The sequence below is a fragment of the Sciurus vulgaris genome, assembly GCF_902686455.1.
Source record: "Sciurus vulgaris genome assembly, chromosome: 1".
Lineage (NCBI taxonomy): Eukaryota > Metazoa > Chordata > Mammalia > Rodentia > Sciuridae > Sciurus > Sciurus vulgaris.
In genome coordinates this window covers 174,114,940-174,135,946 of record NC_136461.1, presented here as the reverse complement: position 1 = coordinate 174,135,946, position 21,007 = coordinate 174,114,940, and the positions used below count along the sequence as shown (strand labels likewise).

The window sequence follows — 21,007 nt, the reverse complement described above, 5'->3', positions numbered from 1 at the left end:
GGGTTGTCCTCTTTGTCACGTGCATACTGGACCCTAGAGCAGAGGCCCTGGAGGTCTGCCGGGGGAGTGGGAAGGGGCGGAGGCAGCATTTTGTGTCCTTCCTGGACATGCCCGCTGGGGAGTGGCACTGCTTCCCAGTGAAGCAGTGATGCTTGGCCACGTGAAGCATGAGTTTTAAAAAAATGAACTGCCCAGGAGGGTGACAGCACTCTTCAAGAGGGGTAAGAAAGGCCTAGAGTTTCACGTCCTTCATAGCACTTGATTGCCAAGACTTGGCGAAGAAGTTCTGAAGTCCCGGATGAAGCCCCGTTCTGAGGCTAAATTCTCCCGCTCTGATTTTTAAAGTTAAGGTTAAGGTTATGTTGCTGTATTTTAGACAGATTGTAAAGAAATACTTTCCCTTTAGGATGAAATTTACCTCCTCTTCATTACTTCAGTCTTAATATGGCAAACACTACACTTTATCATTTGACACTCTGATTAAATAATCACTGTGCCACAGAGAACACACGCAATTTTAATATTCCAAATGTTAACAAAAAACAAGTGAGGACAGTGAAGGGGGCGTAGCCACAGCCACTCTGGTTGTCCTAAGAACGGTGACTTCAGCCTCTTGCTCCAAACAGTCCTAACCCCTCTAGCAAGTCTGCATGTCTTTTCAACCAACAAAACTGGAGGGACAGACATCTAGTCTGGAAAAGACATGGCAGATGTCATTTTTGCAGCTGCATCTTTACTAGTGATCTGAAAGAAACACAAACACACCAACAAACCAAACAGACTCTGCAGAGAACAAGGTAAAGGACCATTTAGTGAGTAAGCCTGCTGAAATCATTGCTGAGGTTCAGTGCAGAAGGTGTAGGTTGTCATATTTTACAATAAGAACAACAGGATGGCAGTGTCAGGAGGAGCCCCCTGCCCCAGCCCCACTGACTCATCTGGTGAGGGCAGCTCTATTCCCAGGCCTCCCAAAGCTCCTGGGCTGGGAAGTGGTCCTTTTCACTGTCAAATGAACTTGTTTTTTTTGTTCTTGCTGTTTTCTTACCCACTACCTTGGGCCTCCGCCCTACCCAATGGATCTGGATTCTCATATTCAAGTTCAAGTCTCTTTTGAGGTCTTCTAGAGACTTCCACAACCTGCCCACTCATGACAGAGTTGTGGCACTGTCTACAGTAAAATGCCTTTTATGGGGAACAAGGCCTTTGCCCTGTTTCTCTTGCCTCCGCTGAGAAGAAAAGGGGCCTCAGATGGCTCTTGTTAGTTCCCGAGTCCCTGCCAACCTGACCAAATATCATCAAGGAAACTCAGGGATGAAACGAAAACATTCTCCTCCTTATGGGAAGCAGTGTGGCCTGTGTGCCCGGGGATCAACTTAGGGCCACAAGATGGCACTGTGTATGTATCATGTTGGAGAAAGTTGGCTGCTTCGCCTCCGAATCTGCTTCATGTCAAAATGCATCCATAACCTCAAGAAAGTTATGACAACTGTATCTACATTTAAAAAAACACAATGAGGCAAACACAGTGTGGGATCTCTGATGTCTGGCAGAAATCCTGAACACCTTTCATCTTTCTGCATTTATCACACGGAATAACAGTTGAGCCGATCCTTATTTTCCCAATGGGAGGTTTAAGATTCTGACGTCTGAAACATTTTCACACACTACAGGCAGGCAGTGATCTGTTTAAAACCTAAGACAATATACATGAGCATTGTTTACAAACCCAACACTTCACTGCAAGCTACACACCGAACAAGCTAGAGGCCATGTGAGCACACTTACAACTTCAACATGGTCTTTACAAATAAAAGGCAGGATGAGGAAGGAATGAGATAAAGCATGATCCACAAGGAGCCGATAGCTACCTTTGGAAATGTGCTTCACGAATGATGTTGTCCCTCCGGGAAACTCCACTCACGAAGGCTCCTGGGCCTCGGGTCAGCCCCTCATAAGGAAGTCTGAAGAAGTCGGAGATGCCATTCCCTACGCTCCTCACCAAGCTTGCCGGGCTGCCGAGGATCTCCAGAGACCCCACCACCCAGCCTGCAACGGACCCAAAGGAAGCCGTTATTGAAACCTGACTACCGCACTTCAACATTTGTGAAAAGTGGCCCCATTTTCCCTGCAATTCATTTTTCACACTAGAATTGAGAATGTAATAAGCATCTTTGGAGCAAAATATGGGAAATAACTCAATTCACTGTGAATTCATAAATGGTGAACTTTTCATACTTTATAAATCAAAGTGATCCTCTGGCAGCCTCACAAATGGCTTTAATATGACTTCCTTGCCTGAGCCTCCTGGACTCCCGTTAAAAGGGGATTCATGTGCAGGGGATCACTCCAGCCACAGCCCACGGTTGTTGCAGGTGCTCCCAGGCGGGGAAGTTCCTCCTGAACCTGCACAGGGCAGGGAGAGAGGCCAGATGCTAAATGGGGTGCTGTAAAGGGGACACAAACTTCTGACAAGGATGGAGGAGTTATTTTTAATCTTTCCCAATCCTACCAAGTTGAGTGCTTCCCTTTGGAGCAGGGTTAGAGCCAGACAAATGTCTCCCCTTCCACCCCAGCTTTGGTTGTGTAAACATCAGTGACAGGGACATACTGATTAGGTTAGCAAGAGGGGAGTGTTCCCTGTGGATGTCCCAGGGGGTAGCTTTGAATCTGGTTTCCTACTTAAGCTCAGCCTTGCCAGAAGCCGGCCTGTTTAGTGGCCTGATGGCCATAGCTGCCTCGTGGGAATGAGGCTGTGGTGCAGGTCTGGCAGAGGCTGACCTTCCCCTTCCGCCCTGGGGTGGGGATGTGGGGCTCTGAGCCCAGAGAACTAAAGAGGCAGGTGTGGGCCAAGGGCCAAGGGGAGGAGGAATCTGAAAAGGCAACTTCCTCCAGCAACCCACTGCCCCGGCCCCCCCCAGCCCAGTGCTGGGGCCCTTTTGTGGGAAGCTGTGGGGATAAGAGGCATGTGGGAGTATCCTCCCTCAGCCATGAGCCTTTGGAGGACAGGACTGTGACAGATCCTCAGTCAAGTAACAGGTCTGAGAGTATTTGGAAGGTGAGTGTGCAAGAGCTGGACCAGCGTCCCAAAGGATTTCCAGTCCATGCAGAGAGGGGCTTTCTTAAGTTTTGAGCCCCTCTCCGCCTTCTCTGGAACATCAGGAGGATAAAACTAGGTTTAGGTCCAAGGAAGGAGTGATTTCCAGTAGATGGAGAATACAATGGGAGGACCTATGCAGCCGGGCATGGCTCCATTAGTTCTCACAGCATCTGTGTGAGAGTATCATTATCTCCCTTGATTCAATTAGGTTAACCAATAACTGAGCTGTTGCTTGGCATCAGGGGCTACACTAAGCACAAGAGGCAGAGACAAATTCAACATGGTGTCCTCTGTCTCCATGGTCTCACTGTTAGGTAGGAAAAGGAGGACCCTGGAGCTCAAAATTAAGTCAACTGCCCACAATCTCCTGATTAGATATGGGGGTTGTGCTTCTAATCCAGGTTACCTGATTCCAAAGCCTATCCATGAGCCCAGGCAGCAAAAAGGCAGGATGTGGGAGGTGTGAAATAGTATTCCTGGGAAGGCCCTCTCTAGGGGTGAAGAAAGAGATTTCCTAATGCCTGCAAGGGTTGTAAAGGTCCACATGAAGGCAGGTCTAGAGACATCTTAATTCCCAATCTCTCCAAAGACTTGATATTTGAAGAAAGAAAAGCAGCTTTGACCAAATATATGCCTCCCATGACAAGGTTCCTTCAAGTACCTTTAGGGACACATAAGCAGAAGGCTCCAGCCTGGCCACTAAGCACCTGCCCACTACTGGGGCCCTTTCCTGCTCTTTTCAGTCACATGAAGGGTGTGGTTAGGATTTCCTGGGTTATGACCTTGGAAGCCTGAAGTCACTGCCCGGTGGAAGGCTATTTGTGGACCAGAGGTATATCTCAGTAGTATCTGCTTCTGGCCAGAAAAGGGTAGAAAGTACCCAAGGACATTCCTTTAATTAATTTTCTCCAAAAGCAAATATTGTTGTTCTTTGGTATCCACGAGGGGTTGGTTTTAATTCCCCTATATATATAAGGATGCTCAAGTCTCTTATATAAAATGGCATAACGTTCACATGTAACTTGAACACATCCTCCTATAAACTTTAAATCATTTCTAGATTACTTATAATACTTATAATGTGAAAGTTATGGCAATAATTGTTATAACCATTTTTTTTTTTTAACTAGGGACTGAACCCAGGGGTGCTTAACCACTGAGTCACACCCCAGCCCTTTACATATTTTGTTTAGAGATAGGGTCTCAATGTTGCAGAGTTACTAAGTGCATTGCTAATAATCTGCTGAAGCTGGCTTTGAACTCCTGATCCTCCTGCCTCAGCCTCCCAAGTTGCTGGGATTACAGTTGTGCCTCACAAGCCCAGTTGTTATGCCATATTTTTAGGAAATTGCTGATAAGGAAAAACTATACACACATTCAGTACAGATGCAATTCTTTTTGGGATACTTTTGTTCTGCAGTTGGTTGAATCTGTGGATGCAGAACTTGTAGATACGAGGGCCCAGCTTATCTTTGCTTAGTTTTTTGGGAATTTTGTTGACAAAGAAAGTCTGGGTGGATTCCCATGAAATTGAGACTTGGAGGTAGACAGGGACCTCAGGAAATTCTCAAGCCCACATTCTTTCTTTCGAATAGGGTTAGTCACTCATTTGTAATCATCATTTATTTATTTTTAAAAACTCTTCAAATGGCTCCACAAACTTCCCTAGAAATGAGGTCAGAGTGTTTTTGACCACTGTGGCCAGGAACCTTCTTCTCCAGCCCAGTGAATGAAAGCTGACCCAAATTAGATACAACGTGCTCCCTCCTAGGCCAGCCCTCTCCCTGCTAGTCCATTCTCTTTAAAATTTCTCTACCTAGCTTGGCAACCTCTGGCCATCTGTCCATATCCTATTTCCTTGGATCACTGCTTGCATTCAGATAATCCTCATATTGACCAGAGATTTTTAGTGACAGAGTTTCCACAGGCTCTAAAAACTTGGCTCTCTGTATTAGAATTTCTTGTCTTGGTATACAGTGAGATTGGGACAGCAAGAGGATTTTTAGGTGGATTACAAAACTACAAACAGAATGTTCTTGTGAAACCTCATTAAAACAAAACGAAGAGATCATTTTTAGCACAAAGCTGCAGGGGCCATGGTTACTTGGGGCCACAGGTGGGGGTTTCTCCTCCAGCTCATTAACAGATGGGTGCTTCCTGCACCTTGGCATCACCCAGTGACCACACAGAGCCTTACTCCTCCCCTGGCCTCAGATCAGAGCTTACTAACCTACATGTCTGCTTCTCATGTTAAAAGCAAAGTTGCCTGAAAGGGTATGTTTTCTGGAATGGTTTGTAAATATACCCATCTATTAAATTGAAAATGTTAACTGCTTATTTTTAAATGACTTCTTAGCAAGAGGAAAACATTTTCTCCATTGTTGTGCAAGCTCTCAAAACAACAGGTCTGGCAGGGCCCTCTCCCTGATCTTGTCATTTTCCTTTATAAGAGTCTGGATAGGCCTGTTAACTCTATGACTTGCATTGTGGGGGAAATGTAATCTTACCAACATGGCCAGTTACTGGCATCTCACCAGCGATAACACGGGCCATTTATTGCTACAATCTGAATCTTCCATGGGAATGCATTTACCAAGTACATGGTCTCAAAGAGGACAGGGCAGATGTTCTCTCCTTTGTCACTTTCATAAAGTCAGACTTCCATGTTCTTTCCTGGAGAGGACTGATGAGGCCGACCTGGGGTGGTGCTCTGCTTGAATTCCTGGGACCAAGAGGAGCCAGACTATCAAACAAACTGCTTTAGAGTGAACTTGGCTCAGGAACACAGGCTCATGCTGATTACTGTAAAGTATTCTGAGACCACATGGTTCCCAACACTCAATCTTTGGTGCACAGTACTGCCCATATAAGATTTTGTACACATATTAAACCACCCCTTGCAAACTTTTCCAGTCAGACTGAAAAGGCCCTCTCTCACTGAGAAACAGCAACCTCTGGCCTACAGGAGGCCACCTGCCTGGCGCCACAGGGCAATCAGGATGAGCAAGGGCCATTCTTCCTTTTTGGAGTTGGGTCTGTGGAGAGGCTGAGACACTGATAGCTTTCTCTTTGCAAGCTGTCCTGACAGGCAGTGAGGCACAGGGCAGGCAGAGGGCTCTTTGTGAATTTTAGAAGCACAGAAATTCTCTGAATTTCTCACCTCAAGCTATTCATGAATAGAAATGAAGAAAACTAACCATCTAGAACTGGATTTCTTTTTGGTCTATGAACAAAGGGCCTGGGCTAGTTTTCCTGGTTGCATTAGTGTGTTAAGACAGGGTTTTGTGCTTGCAGGTGCTAAAAAAGTGTTTGCTAAATTGAATTAAAGTCTACATCATATAACAGCTAAAATATTATAGTCACTATTGCTTAAGAGTTCATTAAGTACCAAACCAAATGTTGGGTACTTCATATACTTTCATCTGGTCTTAAAAAAAAAAATCTTAAAACCCACTTTATAGATGAGGATGCGAGACTTGGGGAGGTTCAATAACTTTCCCAAGACCTTAAGTCTAACAGCAGCAGAGTCTAGATCTGGATGTGGTTTTAATTGCCCTTGTGAACCACCTTTCACTGATGGCTCAGCCACTACCCCAGAGCATGTCATTATTCTTGTCACTGACCCTTAGCTGTGTCCTCACCTGCTCTAAAGAGGGCCCCAGCAGCATAGTGCATTGCCAGGGCATGCACGAGCTGCCTTGCAGTGGTGAAGATGGGTCCTCTTTCAAACACTGAGAAGGAGAGCGGAGTGTGGTCAGAGGCTATGTACAGCTTGAGAGATGCGTGGATGCTGACGAGCAGATTCACTGGCTGGATCACCAATCTCCGTAGCTTCACAGGATTCACCAAGGCCCTGGCATGCTGTCTCACCTGCACAGGTAGCACCTGCTTTCCCCCAGAAAGCTGTGGGGGGTGACGAGCCAGCCTGCTGTGAGGGAGGTAAGTGTCAAACAAAGTTTTGATGTAGTACACAAATGTGTCTTCCACATATAATCGGGCAGGTTTCAGTTCAAAACTGAACTCATTAACATCCAGTGGGACACTCCTGCCCTCAGTTAAGGTGACTCGAAGCTTGATAAAACAGTTCTCCTTGTATTCTTCCAGATCTCTGCTGGAGGCAAGGAGACTCTGACCTTTGGAAAACTGAGTAGGCTCTGTTTTTTCTCCCTGGCAGACCAAGACAGCAAAGTGGAAATTGGACTTGTTATAGAGCTGGTTATCCAATTGCAGGTCCCCACAGTACACCTCCACACAGTGAAGCTGGAAGAGAGCGGCAGCAGGTTCCTCCCCCGGAAGGACGCCAGCCACGGGGGCCATGTGCAGGAAAACATTGTCCAGTGTGAGCCTCAGCAGTTCAGATGATGCTCTGTGGTGGGTGAGGTCATCAGACACTGCCAGGCTCAACTGGGTGATGAACACTCTAAAGGCAATGGTCTTCTCCAGAGTTCTAGAGGAGAAAGGGAGAAAGGGAAAAGGACATCAGCCTCCCTTTCTTTCTTAGTATTTCTTTTTTAATGACAGTGCCTTATTAAACACCTCCTGATGGGACATCAGATTCTCATAAGAAACAAATAAGAACTCAACTTTTAGTACATCGTGTCTGGACAGAGCCAGCCACAGTTGAACAGTATTGGGAAATGTTCCCAATGGGATTATTACAAGTTCCCGTCATGTTTCTGTGTGTGTTTCCCTTATCAACACCAGACTTTTACTCCCAAATCCCTCTAGTTTTTGTGCACTAATTCTCTGTCATGATGATCACAAGGCACAAAGATTAATAAAATAATAAGACCCCTTAAGTTGAAAATATGAGGCTAGCAGAAGAGAGCTCAGCATGAAGCCTGCCTCCAACTGCCCCTGCAAACGCTCTGCCCTCCCTGTGTCCCCTTTCTGGAGGGGAACCACCTGTGCACCTTCTGGACCCTTCAAGGGCAGCATGGCCCTCTGCACTCACCTGCTCAAGACCATCACTCGAGTGATGCAACTCTGTCCTACAACATCTTTTCCTCCTTACTAGCAGCCCATAATGTGTGGTTATTTCTCTTAGAAAACACCTCAATCACTCACTTTTATGACCCCTTTATATAAAAACTCCGGAGAGTTTCCTACAGGAATTCTCTCCTATTCCCCTCCTTCCCTTCTCTCTAAAGCTCCCTACAGACAGGCTTTTGCTCCCACAAAACAACTTTGTCAAGGTCACTAGTGACTTCCATTTGGCTAAAGCAAATGATGGACTTTCAGGTTTTTGCTTATGCAAGTTACTAATGGCATCTGGCATTATTGGCAACTCCCTCCTCCTAGGAACACTTTCTTTACATGTGTTCTCTTGGATCTTCTCCCTCTCTGTTCACTCTCCTCAGTCAGCTGTGAAAATCTTTCCCCAGTTCTCTTAAAGTGATGGTATTCAAGACTCAGCCCACAATCCTCTTCTCTTCCCCACCCCCACTGACCTCCTTGGGGAGCTCATGACTTGGTCACTCTAATGACTTCAAACACTACTCATACGCTGCTGCTAAGAACTGCCCCTGAAACTCCAATCCTGTGTATCTAATTGCCTATTCATACAGTTATTTAGATGACTGAGTGATATTCAACTTGCCCTATCTGAAATCTAACTTTTGATCTTATCCCTCACCCTATACACAGTCTTTCCCATTTTAGTCATCTTACCAGCTGTTCAGACCAAAAAGTTTCAAGACATGCTGGATGTTACAGCTTGGATCTGGAATCTCTCCCCCAAATTGATCCCCAATGCGGCAAAAGAGGCTTTAGGCAATGGTCGGATCCTTAGGGCTTTGGCCTTATCAGAGGATTAGTCCATTTGGTGGATTAATAATTCAAATGCATCAACTAGGAGGTGATAAAAGACTATAGGCAGGAAGGGCCTATAAACCTATTAACATGTTGTATTTATTCTGTGTACATCCCCCATTCTAGACCAAGAGAATACAATCTCAAATGCAGGAGTTTCAGTCTTTTTATTCATTGATGATCCCTAACCCCAGAACAGCAACTGTCATCCAGGAAGCACTTAAAAAATATTTGTTGAATAAATGAATCAAGGAAGTGTAAGTAGATAATTGGACTGTTCTTATTTCTACCTCCAAACGTATGGGTTGTAGTTATTGTCATTAGTATTTATGCCCTAGACAAAATGTTTCTGAAATTGTTGTGTAGGCTTGAAATTTGGGCTATATAATTAAAAATTTTTTTTACAAACCCTTTCAGGCAAATAAGCTGATTTAATATTTTAATTTAATATTTAATTTTAATTATTATAAACAATTATAATATTGTTTGAAATGCTATAAATTCAAATTAGCAGCACCTAAACTAATGAGTTCTTAGCCATACATGAGAAGCACAGAACTTTTTTTATAAAGGGCTTATATGAAAGTGTGCAAGTTAAAGTTAACCTTACATTCTAATTAAAATAATTTTATGATGATAAAATGAATAAATGCTATTACAGAAACTCAAAATAAAGAAGTTACTAAATAAACACAACCCCACACCCATCTATTAACAATTTTGATTATTTCTTTTTCAGTCTTATTTCAATCTTTATTTCTAGAAATTTTATATATCTACGTAAAATATATGAAAATATATGTATGTGTATAATATATATTTGTGTGTCTATATGGACAGATAACACATAAGTACAGATAATACATAACCAGGATATTAATATATTCAATATTATATTCAGCTTGCTTTACTTTAGGTTATATTATATGTATTTTCTGTTTTTTGTGATATACCATTTGTGGTACATTTATGTATCACCTTTTTCCTACTGATGGGCATTTGTACCCTATCTGGCCATTATGTTTAGCAATATAATAAACATCTCTCTGCTTATCTTTTCCTTTCTTTATTTCCTTAACTCTTAAAAGTGCAATTTCTAAGACAAAGGGATTTTAAAACTCTCAATATATATTGCTGGAGTGCTTTCCAGGAAATGGCACAAATTATCATTGGATCACCATTGTTAATTTGATAAATAATATCTTATTTAAGTTTCCATTCCTTTGATTACTTATATTTCCTTCTCCCAGATTTCAAATTTTCTGTTCATATCTTTGGCCTTTAATTTTTTTTGAAAGGAGGGGTTATCTTTATATTATTCCTATTGAATTATATGAGATCTTTGATTTATTTACTTATTTTTTTGGTACCCGGCATCAAACTAAAGGGTGTGTAAGCACTGAGCCACATCCCCAGTCCCCTCTCCCCTTTAAAAAAATTTTATTTAGAGATAGTTAAGTTACTAAAGGCCTTGTTAAGTTGCTGAGGCTGGCTTTGAACTCACTATCCTCCCACCTCAGCCTCCTGAGCCCCTGGGATTACAGGAGTGCACCAGTATTCCTGGCTTGAGTTCTTTTAAATTTGGATATTAATTCTTTGCCTATTTCATGTTTTTAAAACCTGATGGCAACACTCAGGTCAAAACTGTGGCTCTAAGAGGTGTATTTATATTTGATGCACCTCTAATTGCTAAGGCTACTAAGTTGTCATGTGGATACAGAAATGTTAATCTATATTTCACACTAACAACAGTGGTATAATTCTGAGATACATGTCTCAGTTCGTAAATTAGTTTGTTAAACTTATCACAGAAGAACTGGAAGAGGGATCCAAGAATGATAATATACTGCTACCTAGTATAGGTATGATTGAATGCTAATTACTAGTTCTAACTTATAGATCACACAATAATTAATCCAAAGTTTTAGGATGTATATGGGGATGAGAAAGAATGGTAAATAATAGATTTACAACTTTATAATGGGAAGGCTTACTACTGGGAAAATTACGAAGCCTACCTGTTGGTGTTGGTTAAAATCAATCCTGCTTTTCCTTCTGGGGCCACAGTGATGAAGACTGTGCCACACTGATGGACAACGTCCACGTACACATAGCCAAAGCCAGTGAGGAACACAACCTGCAAAAAGAATATTCAGAATCTGATTAAAAAGAAGTAAGAACACTACTGAAATGGGTGACTTCAAATGTCTCAAGTTCTGATTCAATACCACAAACACTTCCTGGTTATATTTCTTTATATTCATGTGTACAGGCTATTCAGCTGACTTAAAATGAAAACAAAAATCAAATCCAGATTTTTCAATATACAGATGTAAGGATCACAGAAAAAAAAATGATGGATGACGGGGCAGGAGTGTCTTCATTCTCTGCTTTTTTGGAATTGGCAAATAACCCTGTATGGGCTGGAGCCCAGCCATGGGGCCAGCTTTGTGAGCACATATGAATATCTGTGGAAAAAAACTCAAGACTCTGGACTTGAAATGCAATGCACAAAACATTTTCAGGCTTGTAAGTGTTCGCTTACTACTACAGGAGTGAGTGCCCTTCCATGTTGGGCACAAAAAGCATCCCCTAAGACACCAACAAGACAATTCATAACTCCGCCCCCTGAGGTCCTCACATAACTTGCAGGAAGAATTTTAGGTAAGTCAATTTGCCTAGAGTCAAAATTACTTTTTCTATCATGAGAACGTGAACAAAGACCTAAAAAAAGTTCTATCTCAGCAGCCAGGTACCAGGCCAGCAGAACACATGTCCTATCAGCATCAAATGCCAATGTTGCCTAAATGATAAATATTCGAAAACAGAACAGAACTATGTAAAAAACAACTCTAAGAACATTATGTTCACAGCCAGGATTACCTGAGGGTTGAGGCAAGAACTTCCTTGTGCTTGGGAATGTTGGTTTTGATGATCTGTAGTATCAATTTAGTTCAAAACTAGGCCATTTATGAATGTTAGGACAGCAAATAAAAGAAGAAAGACTGACAATTCCTGGATGAAGGAACAAAGCTAGATGCTTGCTTGACAAGTAATGAACGTATTCTTATTCTGCCCACAGGAAGCAGTACTGGAGAGAGTATACACAGACCACAGATTTAAACTTGGAAGCAATTTCAAGGTGACTGGGCTTCTTTCTTGTGTAGTGATTCCTCTCTCAGAAATCCTGGATGTCATCTCTGCTTCCTCCCTTCCCTATAGTCCTTCTCTGTAGTCCAGGAGTTATCAGATCTTCTAGGTCTGCCAGGCTATTGCTCAAACGTAGGCCCTTGTCTGCCATTCATTACTCCTGGTACCTAGAATACACTTTTCCCCACATAATTCCTTTCAAAGTCCTATGTATCTTTCACATACAGCTTAAAGAATTCCTATTCCATGAAGCACTTTTTTTTTTATGAGAGGGTGGGTGTCAGGGATTGAACTGAAGGGCACTTGAATACTGAGCCACATCCCCATTACTGTTTAGTATTTTATTTGGAGATAGGGTTTCACTGAGTTGCTTAGCCCCTTACTTTTGCTGAGGCTGGCTTTGAACTTGAGATCCTCCTGCCTCAGCCTCCTGAGCTGCTGGGATTACAGGCCTGTGCCACTGTGCCCAGCCCACAAAGCACTTCTTTAATCTTTCTATTCCATTCCTCAGTTTGACACCTCCTCCCTAATTCTTAAAGTAGTTAAACCATATTTCCATTTGATCATCAATTTTATTGTTTTAATATTAGTTACCTGTTTTATGTATCTGACTCAGTCACTCTATTATAAACTTCTTAAGAGCAAGAATGAGTCAATTTGTTGTATCAATATCCTCTACAGACACATTTTCCAATGATTTCCCAAAAATACCTGTTTCCAAGGATTCTGTATCCTGATTTTTCTGTGTTTGTTCTAGGTAAGAACTGAACTTGACAATGATAAAATTTGAAATTAAAATGGTTCAGCTCATGAATCTAAAACAAAATGAATATTCTTTGAGAAACATTCCTAATTATAAAAGTCATCCTTTTTAACATCATCTTCAGCCATTATGAAATAAGAACACTTAACTGTCCTAAGATAATAAAGAGAAGGCAAGTTGATGATTGCTGTTAACAGCTGGAGGGACTCAAACGCAAGCAAATTAGCCTAAGCTTTTAAGGTACTTTTTTCTTCTGGCCAAAAACCTGGACTATGGAGAGAGATTTTGCTGGGTGTCCCTTCTCCCTACAATGAGAATGGAAGAAACAAACTTTAACACATGGCTTCTCTCCTTGTCTTCTTTCCCACAACAGAGCAACAACTCACAACCTTAAGGCTTTGCATAGTACAGCTATAGTGATTAGGAAACTAGGTACCTAAGAGATACAGAAATTAGGCACCTCTGACCTTGACTCTAGAAATTTAAAGGAAATCTTTGCTTTGGTCTGATGGTTTGGTCATCCAATCATTCCATTCATTCCCTGATAAAGGCCTGACTGTACCCACAAAAAATCAGTTACCGGAAAAGACAGTCATACCCTCAAGCGGCTCACAGCCCAAGTGGCAAAAAATCCGAGTGCATAAATAATGAGATGAGAACTGGCTCAGGGCAGAGGTACCTGAAGTGCTTCCCCTTCTTAGGCACTGACCACACTGTGCTCCATGAAAGCAATGGTTTTATGTCCCTTTTCTTTAGTGCTTAAAACAAGTACCTGGTCCTTGGATGATTTGACTGGACATATCTGAAGGTGGTTCCTGAGGTACAACTTGTAGTGGCCATCCATGTCCAGGTCCCTCTCCTTTCAGTCGCAGAGCTGAATTGTACTTCTTGCCCCTTGCAGTTAGGTTTGGCCAGGTGACTAGTTTGACCAATGTTCTAAAGGTAGCATTGACATGTGTATGTCACTTGTAACTAAAGCATAGAAGAGGTATCTTTCTCCCCCTGCTGCAAAGAGTGAATACAGGGTTTCTGTTTCAGATCAGTGGTAGGCCACTGCCTGTTACTGAAAATAAAGTTTTACTGGAACAGAGCTATGCTCATTTGTTTATATACTGTTTCTACCTAATAAATAATTTGGGAAGTTGCAATAGAAACTGTAAAGCCTAAAGTACTATCTAAATGTAAAGAAAATGCCTGCAGAATCCTACACTCTTGTAGTTGTGGTAAACTGTTACACAATCAATGAGTTGTATATCTCAGTATCTACGCCTTTGTGTAGCCCCGTCCTATACTGACATTGGGTTTGGTTCTGTGACTTTCTTTGGCTAACATGACATCAGCAAAGAATAAAATTGAAAAAGTCTGCTTATTGGGGTCTGCCTTCCTGTTGCCATGTAAGGAAGCTGGTCTAACCTTAAGGAGGAAGGACCACATGGTGAGAAAGCTGCCTGGAGTTTGCAGCTGAGACTTCCTCCAGACACTCCCCTGCTGCATGCAGCCACATGTGTGAGCCCAGGCTCAACTGCAGGAAACTCCGTCAACTCCCAGAATCATCGTTTTAAGCCACTAGGTTTTGGGGTGACTTGTTACAATGGTGCAGATGCAAGATGATGCAGCTTTTATCAACCTGCGTCCCTGAGTGACCATGTAGAACAGAGCCCCTTAATGACAAATACTGGCATGTAGTGTGACAAGAAATAAACTCAGGATTACAAAAGGCAACATAATCTGGTTTATATACTAATGTAGATACTTGTAACAGAAATAGGGTTCTAGCAAAAACCAAAAATATGGTGCCCTGGATTAGTGTTCAGACAGTAAAACTAGACATTGAAAGTTACAAAAATGGGGATCCTCATTTTGAAATGTCAAAGTATTTAGTAAAACTGTTGCCTGAGGATACTGGGGATATGAGTCATAAACCTAATAAATTTGTAGCTCTAGAAAATGAGGTTCAGTAGTATGGGTTGGCTGCTGTTGGCTCTCTAGCAATGTAATCACAAAGAGATGAGCTCAGGACAGAATTGGCCAGGTTGCAAACAAATGAAAGAGAATAGTGAAATTCCAGAAATTCTAGGTCTTACAAAGTTAGAAATGTTTTAAACCTGCTATGGTCTGAATGTGTTCCTTTTATATTCATATATGGAAATCCTAATATCCCCTACAGATCACACTATTAGGCAGGGATCGGTGCCCTTATAAAGGAGGCCCAAGAAAACCCCTCCCTCCTACCATGTGAGGTTACAGTGAAAAGACGGCTATCTATGAACAAGAAGCGAGGCCTCATCAGATACCAATTCTGCATGTACCTTAATCTTGGGCTTCCTAAACTCTAGAACATAAACAGAGAGAACAACAGAGAAATAATCTCTGTTGTTTATAAGCTATGCAGTCTATGGTATTTTGTCATACTAGCTCAAACAGATGAAGGGAAAACCCCAAACACAACAAATAAAATCAGAAAGTCCTTGAACGTGAAGGTAGATTAACATTCAGCATTAGGACAGATCATAGGCATCACACTCACTACTAAAACTTTTTAAATGTTAAACTGACAAATGAATTCAGATTAAGGGTATAATTTTCCCATAGAAGCTCTCTTAAATTCATAAAGAGGTAATGAAGCAAGATAGCAAAGAAAAATGTCTTAGGTCAAGGGATATGGTAACTAGAAAATGGAATTCTAAAGAATCAGACAGGTAAGGAGTATACTGAATTTCTGAGAGATCACTATGATCCAGTATACTCATGAACCTAGATTGATAAGACACTGTGATTACCTGAGGCTGAAGACAAGCTTCACATGGCCCAGGAAGATACTCCTAGAGAGTGGATCCAGGAACCTGAACAACAGTGGTAAGAGTGCTCTCCAGAGTAGAAATCAGGGCTGTCAAAGGCGGTTTCTTGCTTCCAGGGTATAAGCCCTACCCAAAAATATACCTGGAAACATTTCAGAATTGCTATGTCTCATTCTTCCTGGTTTCAAACTGGACAGGTTGTTACTGTTATTTTGTGCTAAGAAACAGAAGGGTGTGGCAGATCAGTTCAGATGTCTGTAGATCAAAAGGAATCACATCCAAACTGAGCACCACTCAGAAGTACTGAACTTCAAGTGTGATGCCTAGAATCTTCGGAGAGTGGACATTTATTTGTTTTATATGTGGGAAAGAATGAACTAAATGAATGATGGTCAAGAGGATGTTTTTTGGGGGGTTGTTCATTACCATGGAGCAACCTAGCCAGTCCTGAACCAGGACATCATATTTACTTTCATCACTTTTCACTACTGGTATGTGGGGTGGGGAAAGGTTCTGGGCAACATATACTAACATACTTGCTGCTTTAACCACAAAACAGACCTGGGGATGCTCTGAGCTTTGCTATTTGAATCTGTGTTAGAGAGCTCTGATCAGTAAAGCTCTATCTTACCTAATGTGGGTATAAGAATATCATTCAAGGCCTAGGTCCTGCCCTCCTCTTAGTATATCATCTATTACTGTAATTACAAAACTTGTGCTTTTCTATGTGCTCAGTTATCTTTCCTAAAATGATTTTTCTTAAATTTATATTTAAGACAATTAAAAAATTATGCCAATTTAATTTTACTAAGTCAAAAAGTTATGCAGTGATAGAAAATAATGGAAAATATTCTGGAAAGTCTATCTTCCACACTCACCCCTCCTGGCATTCCCAATAGGCTCTATGTGCAGAAGATATGGGGCTAACACTGCAGCCAAGTTAAACTTAAATAATAGCTATCCCTGTTATTAAAATCCTTAAACTATCCCCCTCCTTCAGTTTTCATGAATTCTCTCTTCAACTGGCCTTCAATTCCTATTATTGGTCCATCTTGGCTGGGCCTTTTCCCTCTGTTTCAACCTGACTCATTCTGCCCCACCTCAAATTTTCACTCCCTTTCTTAGAAAGAATGAGAGTGTAGCCATCTCTTTTTCTTACCTCCAGTCTTTTCTAGCTACCTTTCCACAACCAAAATTATTCATCCAACTGCTTTTGTAAAGATCATTTTCTCCCCTCATGGAATTCAATTTAGTCTTAAAAATGATAAAAGATGATCATTTCCTACTTTTGCATCTTCAAGCTTTAGTGGCATAATACAACAAAACCAAAACTCTACCTCTTATTTTGGGAAGGAATAAGTTAAAACTCTACTACTCATATGTCTATGTAAGTAGTTTGTAAGAGATTCTCAACTAGGAAAACCATGATAAGCAAGACTGCTAGAATTCTTAGTCTTTGAAGAAAGGGAACAAGAGATTTCCATGTGTGCTAAGGAATTGATGTGTGGTCTGTTTTAAGTGGTCCAGAAGACTGGACAGTTTTCCCTGAGCTGGACTGTGTTTTAGGAATCGCATTGGTAGCAGTTATGAACACAGACTTAAGGGTAGAGAGGATGACAATGGAGACACCATTTAAGTCACTCTTCCTAAAATCTGAGATGGAGATGATGAACCAAAGGCCTAAAACAGAGAGAGGCACCAATTTCAGAGACATGTCTGATATATCCTTGACAGAAGCAGGCAACTTCCTGGATGTGTGAAGGAAGGAAGAAAAAGGAAGGCACTGGAATTCAAGAGGGAGAAGCCAAGTCTAGAAGCCAGGCCATACCGAGTTTGAACTCCAGACTGAGTTATACTGTGCAAAATCACCTCTAGGGGTTTCAGACAGCATCATCCTTTGAAGGGACATGACAGGGACTAATGCCAATACTTTTGGAGTGCTTGAGAAAAAAACAGGTATTCAGTACTAGTTTATATCAATATTACTTAAGGCTTTGTGTTCTGGGAAACGTGTGATGGCATTAACTGAAGCAGAGATGCTAGGAGAAGATGGCTTGGGGTCTGGGAAATGATCATCTTGGTTTTAGACACATTGGTGTGAGTTGCCTATAGGTCTAGATCTTCAGTGGGTAGCTGGAACACAGAACTGGAGATCAGGAGGGACATGAGGGACGGACACACACACACACACACACACACACACACACACACACACACACAAACACACACATCTGGGAGTGATGGGTGACAGACAGTAGGTAGAACTATGAGATTAATTAGATCTACCAGAAAGGAAAGAAAGGGAAATGAATTTCTAAGATGATTAAAGTAGAAAATGTTGGATAGGGATGAAAAGATAAAAGTAGATATTCTGGATATAATTTTTCTCTCAGTATACTTTCAGAAAAATATTTTAGAGGATCTTTACTCTGAATATCTGTGGAAACAGTTTTGACTCAGCCAGAACAAACTAAAAGCACACAGGAGACTCTAGATCAGGGGACTAAGCAAGCATTCAGAAGTGGGTGCCAGCTTGCTTCTGGTCCTGAAATGGGGGGTGAGGGGGATGTGAGAGAGGTAAGCAAGAAGTCAAAATACCTGCACTACATATTTTCTAAATCAGATCTTCACTTGGATCCACAATTTTTTTGCTTTTCTATGTAAAAATTCCTGTATGGAGATAGATATATCTCTGAAAACTATCACCTGTTACTTTAAGCATCAGTGCCTGGGGTCACAGCTGTGTGATGTTTACTTGATGGACTGATCACACATTTGAGTTCTGGTTCACCAAGGAACTTAACAAAGTACTTCATGACACTCTTACAGATAAAATCCTGCACATTACAGTTTAAAAGTACTTACAGGTATATTTTCTAAAAACTGTGGGCTAGATGATATAGTTTGGCATTATTGGCTGACTGGAGGGAAGTCTCCAGTGATCCTCCACAGTATACTGTAGGCCTTGGACTTGTCCTGTTCAACATATTTACTGGATGAACTTGGAAAATGCATGCTCACCGCATCTATAGCTGACATAAAGCTACCATGGATACTTAATATGTTAGATGACAGCATCACAATTTTTTTTAACAGTAATTTCAACAAGTTGGACTAGGCCAATAGCAACAAGACTTAATTTATTGGGGATAAATGTAAAGTCCTGTCATTGAGTTCAAAAAGTCAATTATATAGCAAGTCATACGATAAAGACCTGGGGGATGTGGTTGACCACAAGTTCAATAATAACCAACAGTCTGAACTTGTTAATAAAAAGCGAAGTCAATCTTCTACTTTATTAATGGAAGCACAGGGAGGTAATAGCTGGTTAGACCACATTTGGAATATAGCATGTAATTCCTGCTGCCAGATTTTTAAAAGGGAACATAACACACTGGTGTGTTCAGACAAGGGTAACTGGTGATGGGTCTGGAAATCACATTTACTAAAGGAGTGACTCAAGGAACCAGAAATGTTTGGCCTGGATAAGGGTACACTTGGGGAAGATGTTGAAGCCTCCATCAAAAATTACAGTGTGGCTGTACTGAAGGGGAGGGATGTCAGCCCACGAAGCCCTACAGGGCAAAATAAGGATGAATGAGTGGATGCTATTGAGGGAGAGTTTTCAGTTGGATTAGGAAGAAGGTTTCCTATAGTCACCACTGGACTAAGCCATGACTATGACACTGGGACTTTCTGAGATAAGATGTCATGCAGACATTCTCGCTCTAGGAGAAATTAGAAAATGTTCTCTAACCTGTGCTTTGAAGAGCTTTCAGGTAGCGGTATCTTTAGTCAGCAGGACTACAGAGGACAACCAGTGACCTCAGTTTGGTGTAGAAGAGAAATAGCTCTGGGAGACCTGTGAGCACAGCCAGGTGCCAGCCTGATCCTGCTCAGTTGTAAGCCAGCTTAGCTGATTATTCTTTAAGCCTCAAACCTCTCATCAGTAAAAAAACATAAAAATTATTGTTCTTTACTGGATGAATTTAGTTAAGTCCTTAAAGGCAGGAATTATGCCTTAATAAGGGTTTGGTACTTGACAGACCCTCAATAAAATTTTTTTGAACAAATCAAAGAACAGATTGTGGGAGAGCACTTCAATGGCACAGAGCCATGTAAACACAAACTGTCACTCTATGCCTCTTCCCCTCCCAAACAAACAGATTAAGAACCAGTGACACTGACCCCACTAAATACTTCTGTTAAGAGCCAAAGATCATGAGAATTCACCTGATCCTTTTAGAAGGAAATTCACCTGCAAAGGAATAATTTGGAAGTGGGGAGGGTATTTCAAACTGAGCATTCTACTTTGCTCATTCTTCAGGGGTACATAAATTACTTTTCATAAGTTCATGCCTTGCATCCTTGAAGGCATAGATGAAGAGTCCCTCACAGAGACATGTTCCATGGCCCCTCAGACTGGCCTACTGTGCTCTCCTACAGCACACCTACTCCCTTCCCTCATTGCTCCCACCAGAGTTTATAATAATACAACTCTCCACGTGATTACTTCCTTATTATCTACCTTTTCCACATATAAACTCCCTGGGGGCAAGGGCTGCGTTTTTTTTCTTTTTTTTTCTTTTTTTTTTTTTTTTGTTCAGTACATTTTATGTAGTTCAATTTAATGTCTGGCTCATATTAGAATCTCAGTAACTACTTGTTGACTGAACGAATAAAGCAAGCTTTACAATGTTTTTGTTAAGCAGAAACTTCTATGTGCTCTCTTTGTGCTTTGTTTTGGTTTTTTAAAGTAATGTTTCCTAACTGTCAAAAATAATGTTTCTATTAGATATTGAAATTCCATATACCATGACAGAATTTTAACCTATTTTGCTGACAGGATCAGTATAAAGGATCAGTATAAACTTGTTTCTTAGGTCTTTATTAATTTATCGAGAGCCTAAAGGTTCCCCCTCCTAAAGTCAGGTTACCACCCACTGTCACATGATAATCAGCTGTCACTTTGGGACCTCTGGCTGAATAACCACAAGATGTCTTCTAACCAGGTGTGAGCCAAGGACACAACTCCAGAAAGCCCAGACCAACTTCATAATCTGGATTTTGTGGCCTGCCTGCTGTGAGGTCTTCTTGATAACTCTTGGTACAAAGAATACTTGTTTGTGAGATTATAAACCTGTTTGTGCACATTCTTTCACACACTACATTTAAAATCGTACAATATGAGATTGTCTTATTTACAAAACTGAGCCCAGGGACATAAGTAGGGCTAATGAAACCTAACAGAGTTTCTTCCTAGAGGCATAATGGAGATCTTTGGTGTTTCACTTGTGCTTGTTTAGGCCAGCTTTGAAACTCACATCACTTCTCTCAGACCAAGGGCTGAGGGGAGGTCCTGAGAAGACAAACCCACTCCTCCCAAGG

The 21,007-nt window shown here is 41.5% G+C and overlaps 1 protein-coding gene across 1 annotated transcript in view; it reads right to left on the bottom strand.

The window, feature by feature from the left end:
* The window catches only part of LOC306653220 (intermembrane lipid transfer protein VPS13B-like), a gene marked incomplete at its 5' end in the record, with an annotated part of 899,457 nt that overhangs the window by 15,066 nt on the left and 863,384 nt on the right, over positions 1-21,007 (bottom strand). The window contains 4 exon segments of the mRNA XM_079126163.1: positions 1,869-1,902; positions 1,904-2,046; positions 6,739-7,544; positions 10,927-11,045. Coding sequence (XP_078982289.1) covers positions 1,869-1,902; positions 1,904-2,046; positions 6,739-7,544; positions 10,927-11,045 — 1,102 coding nt within the window.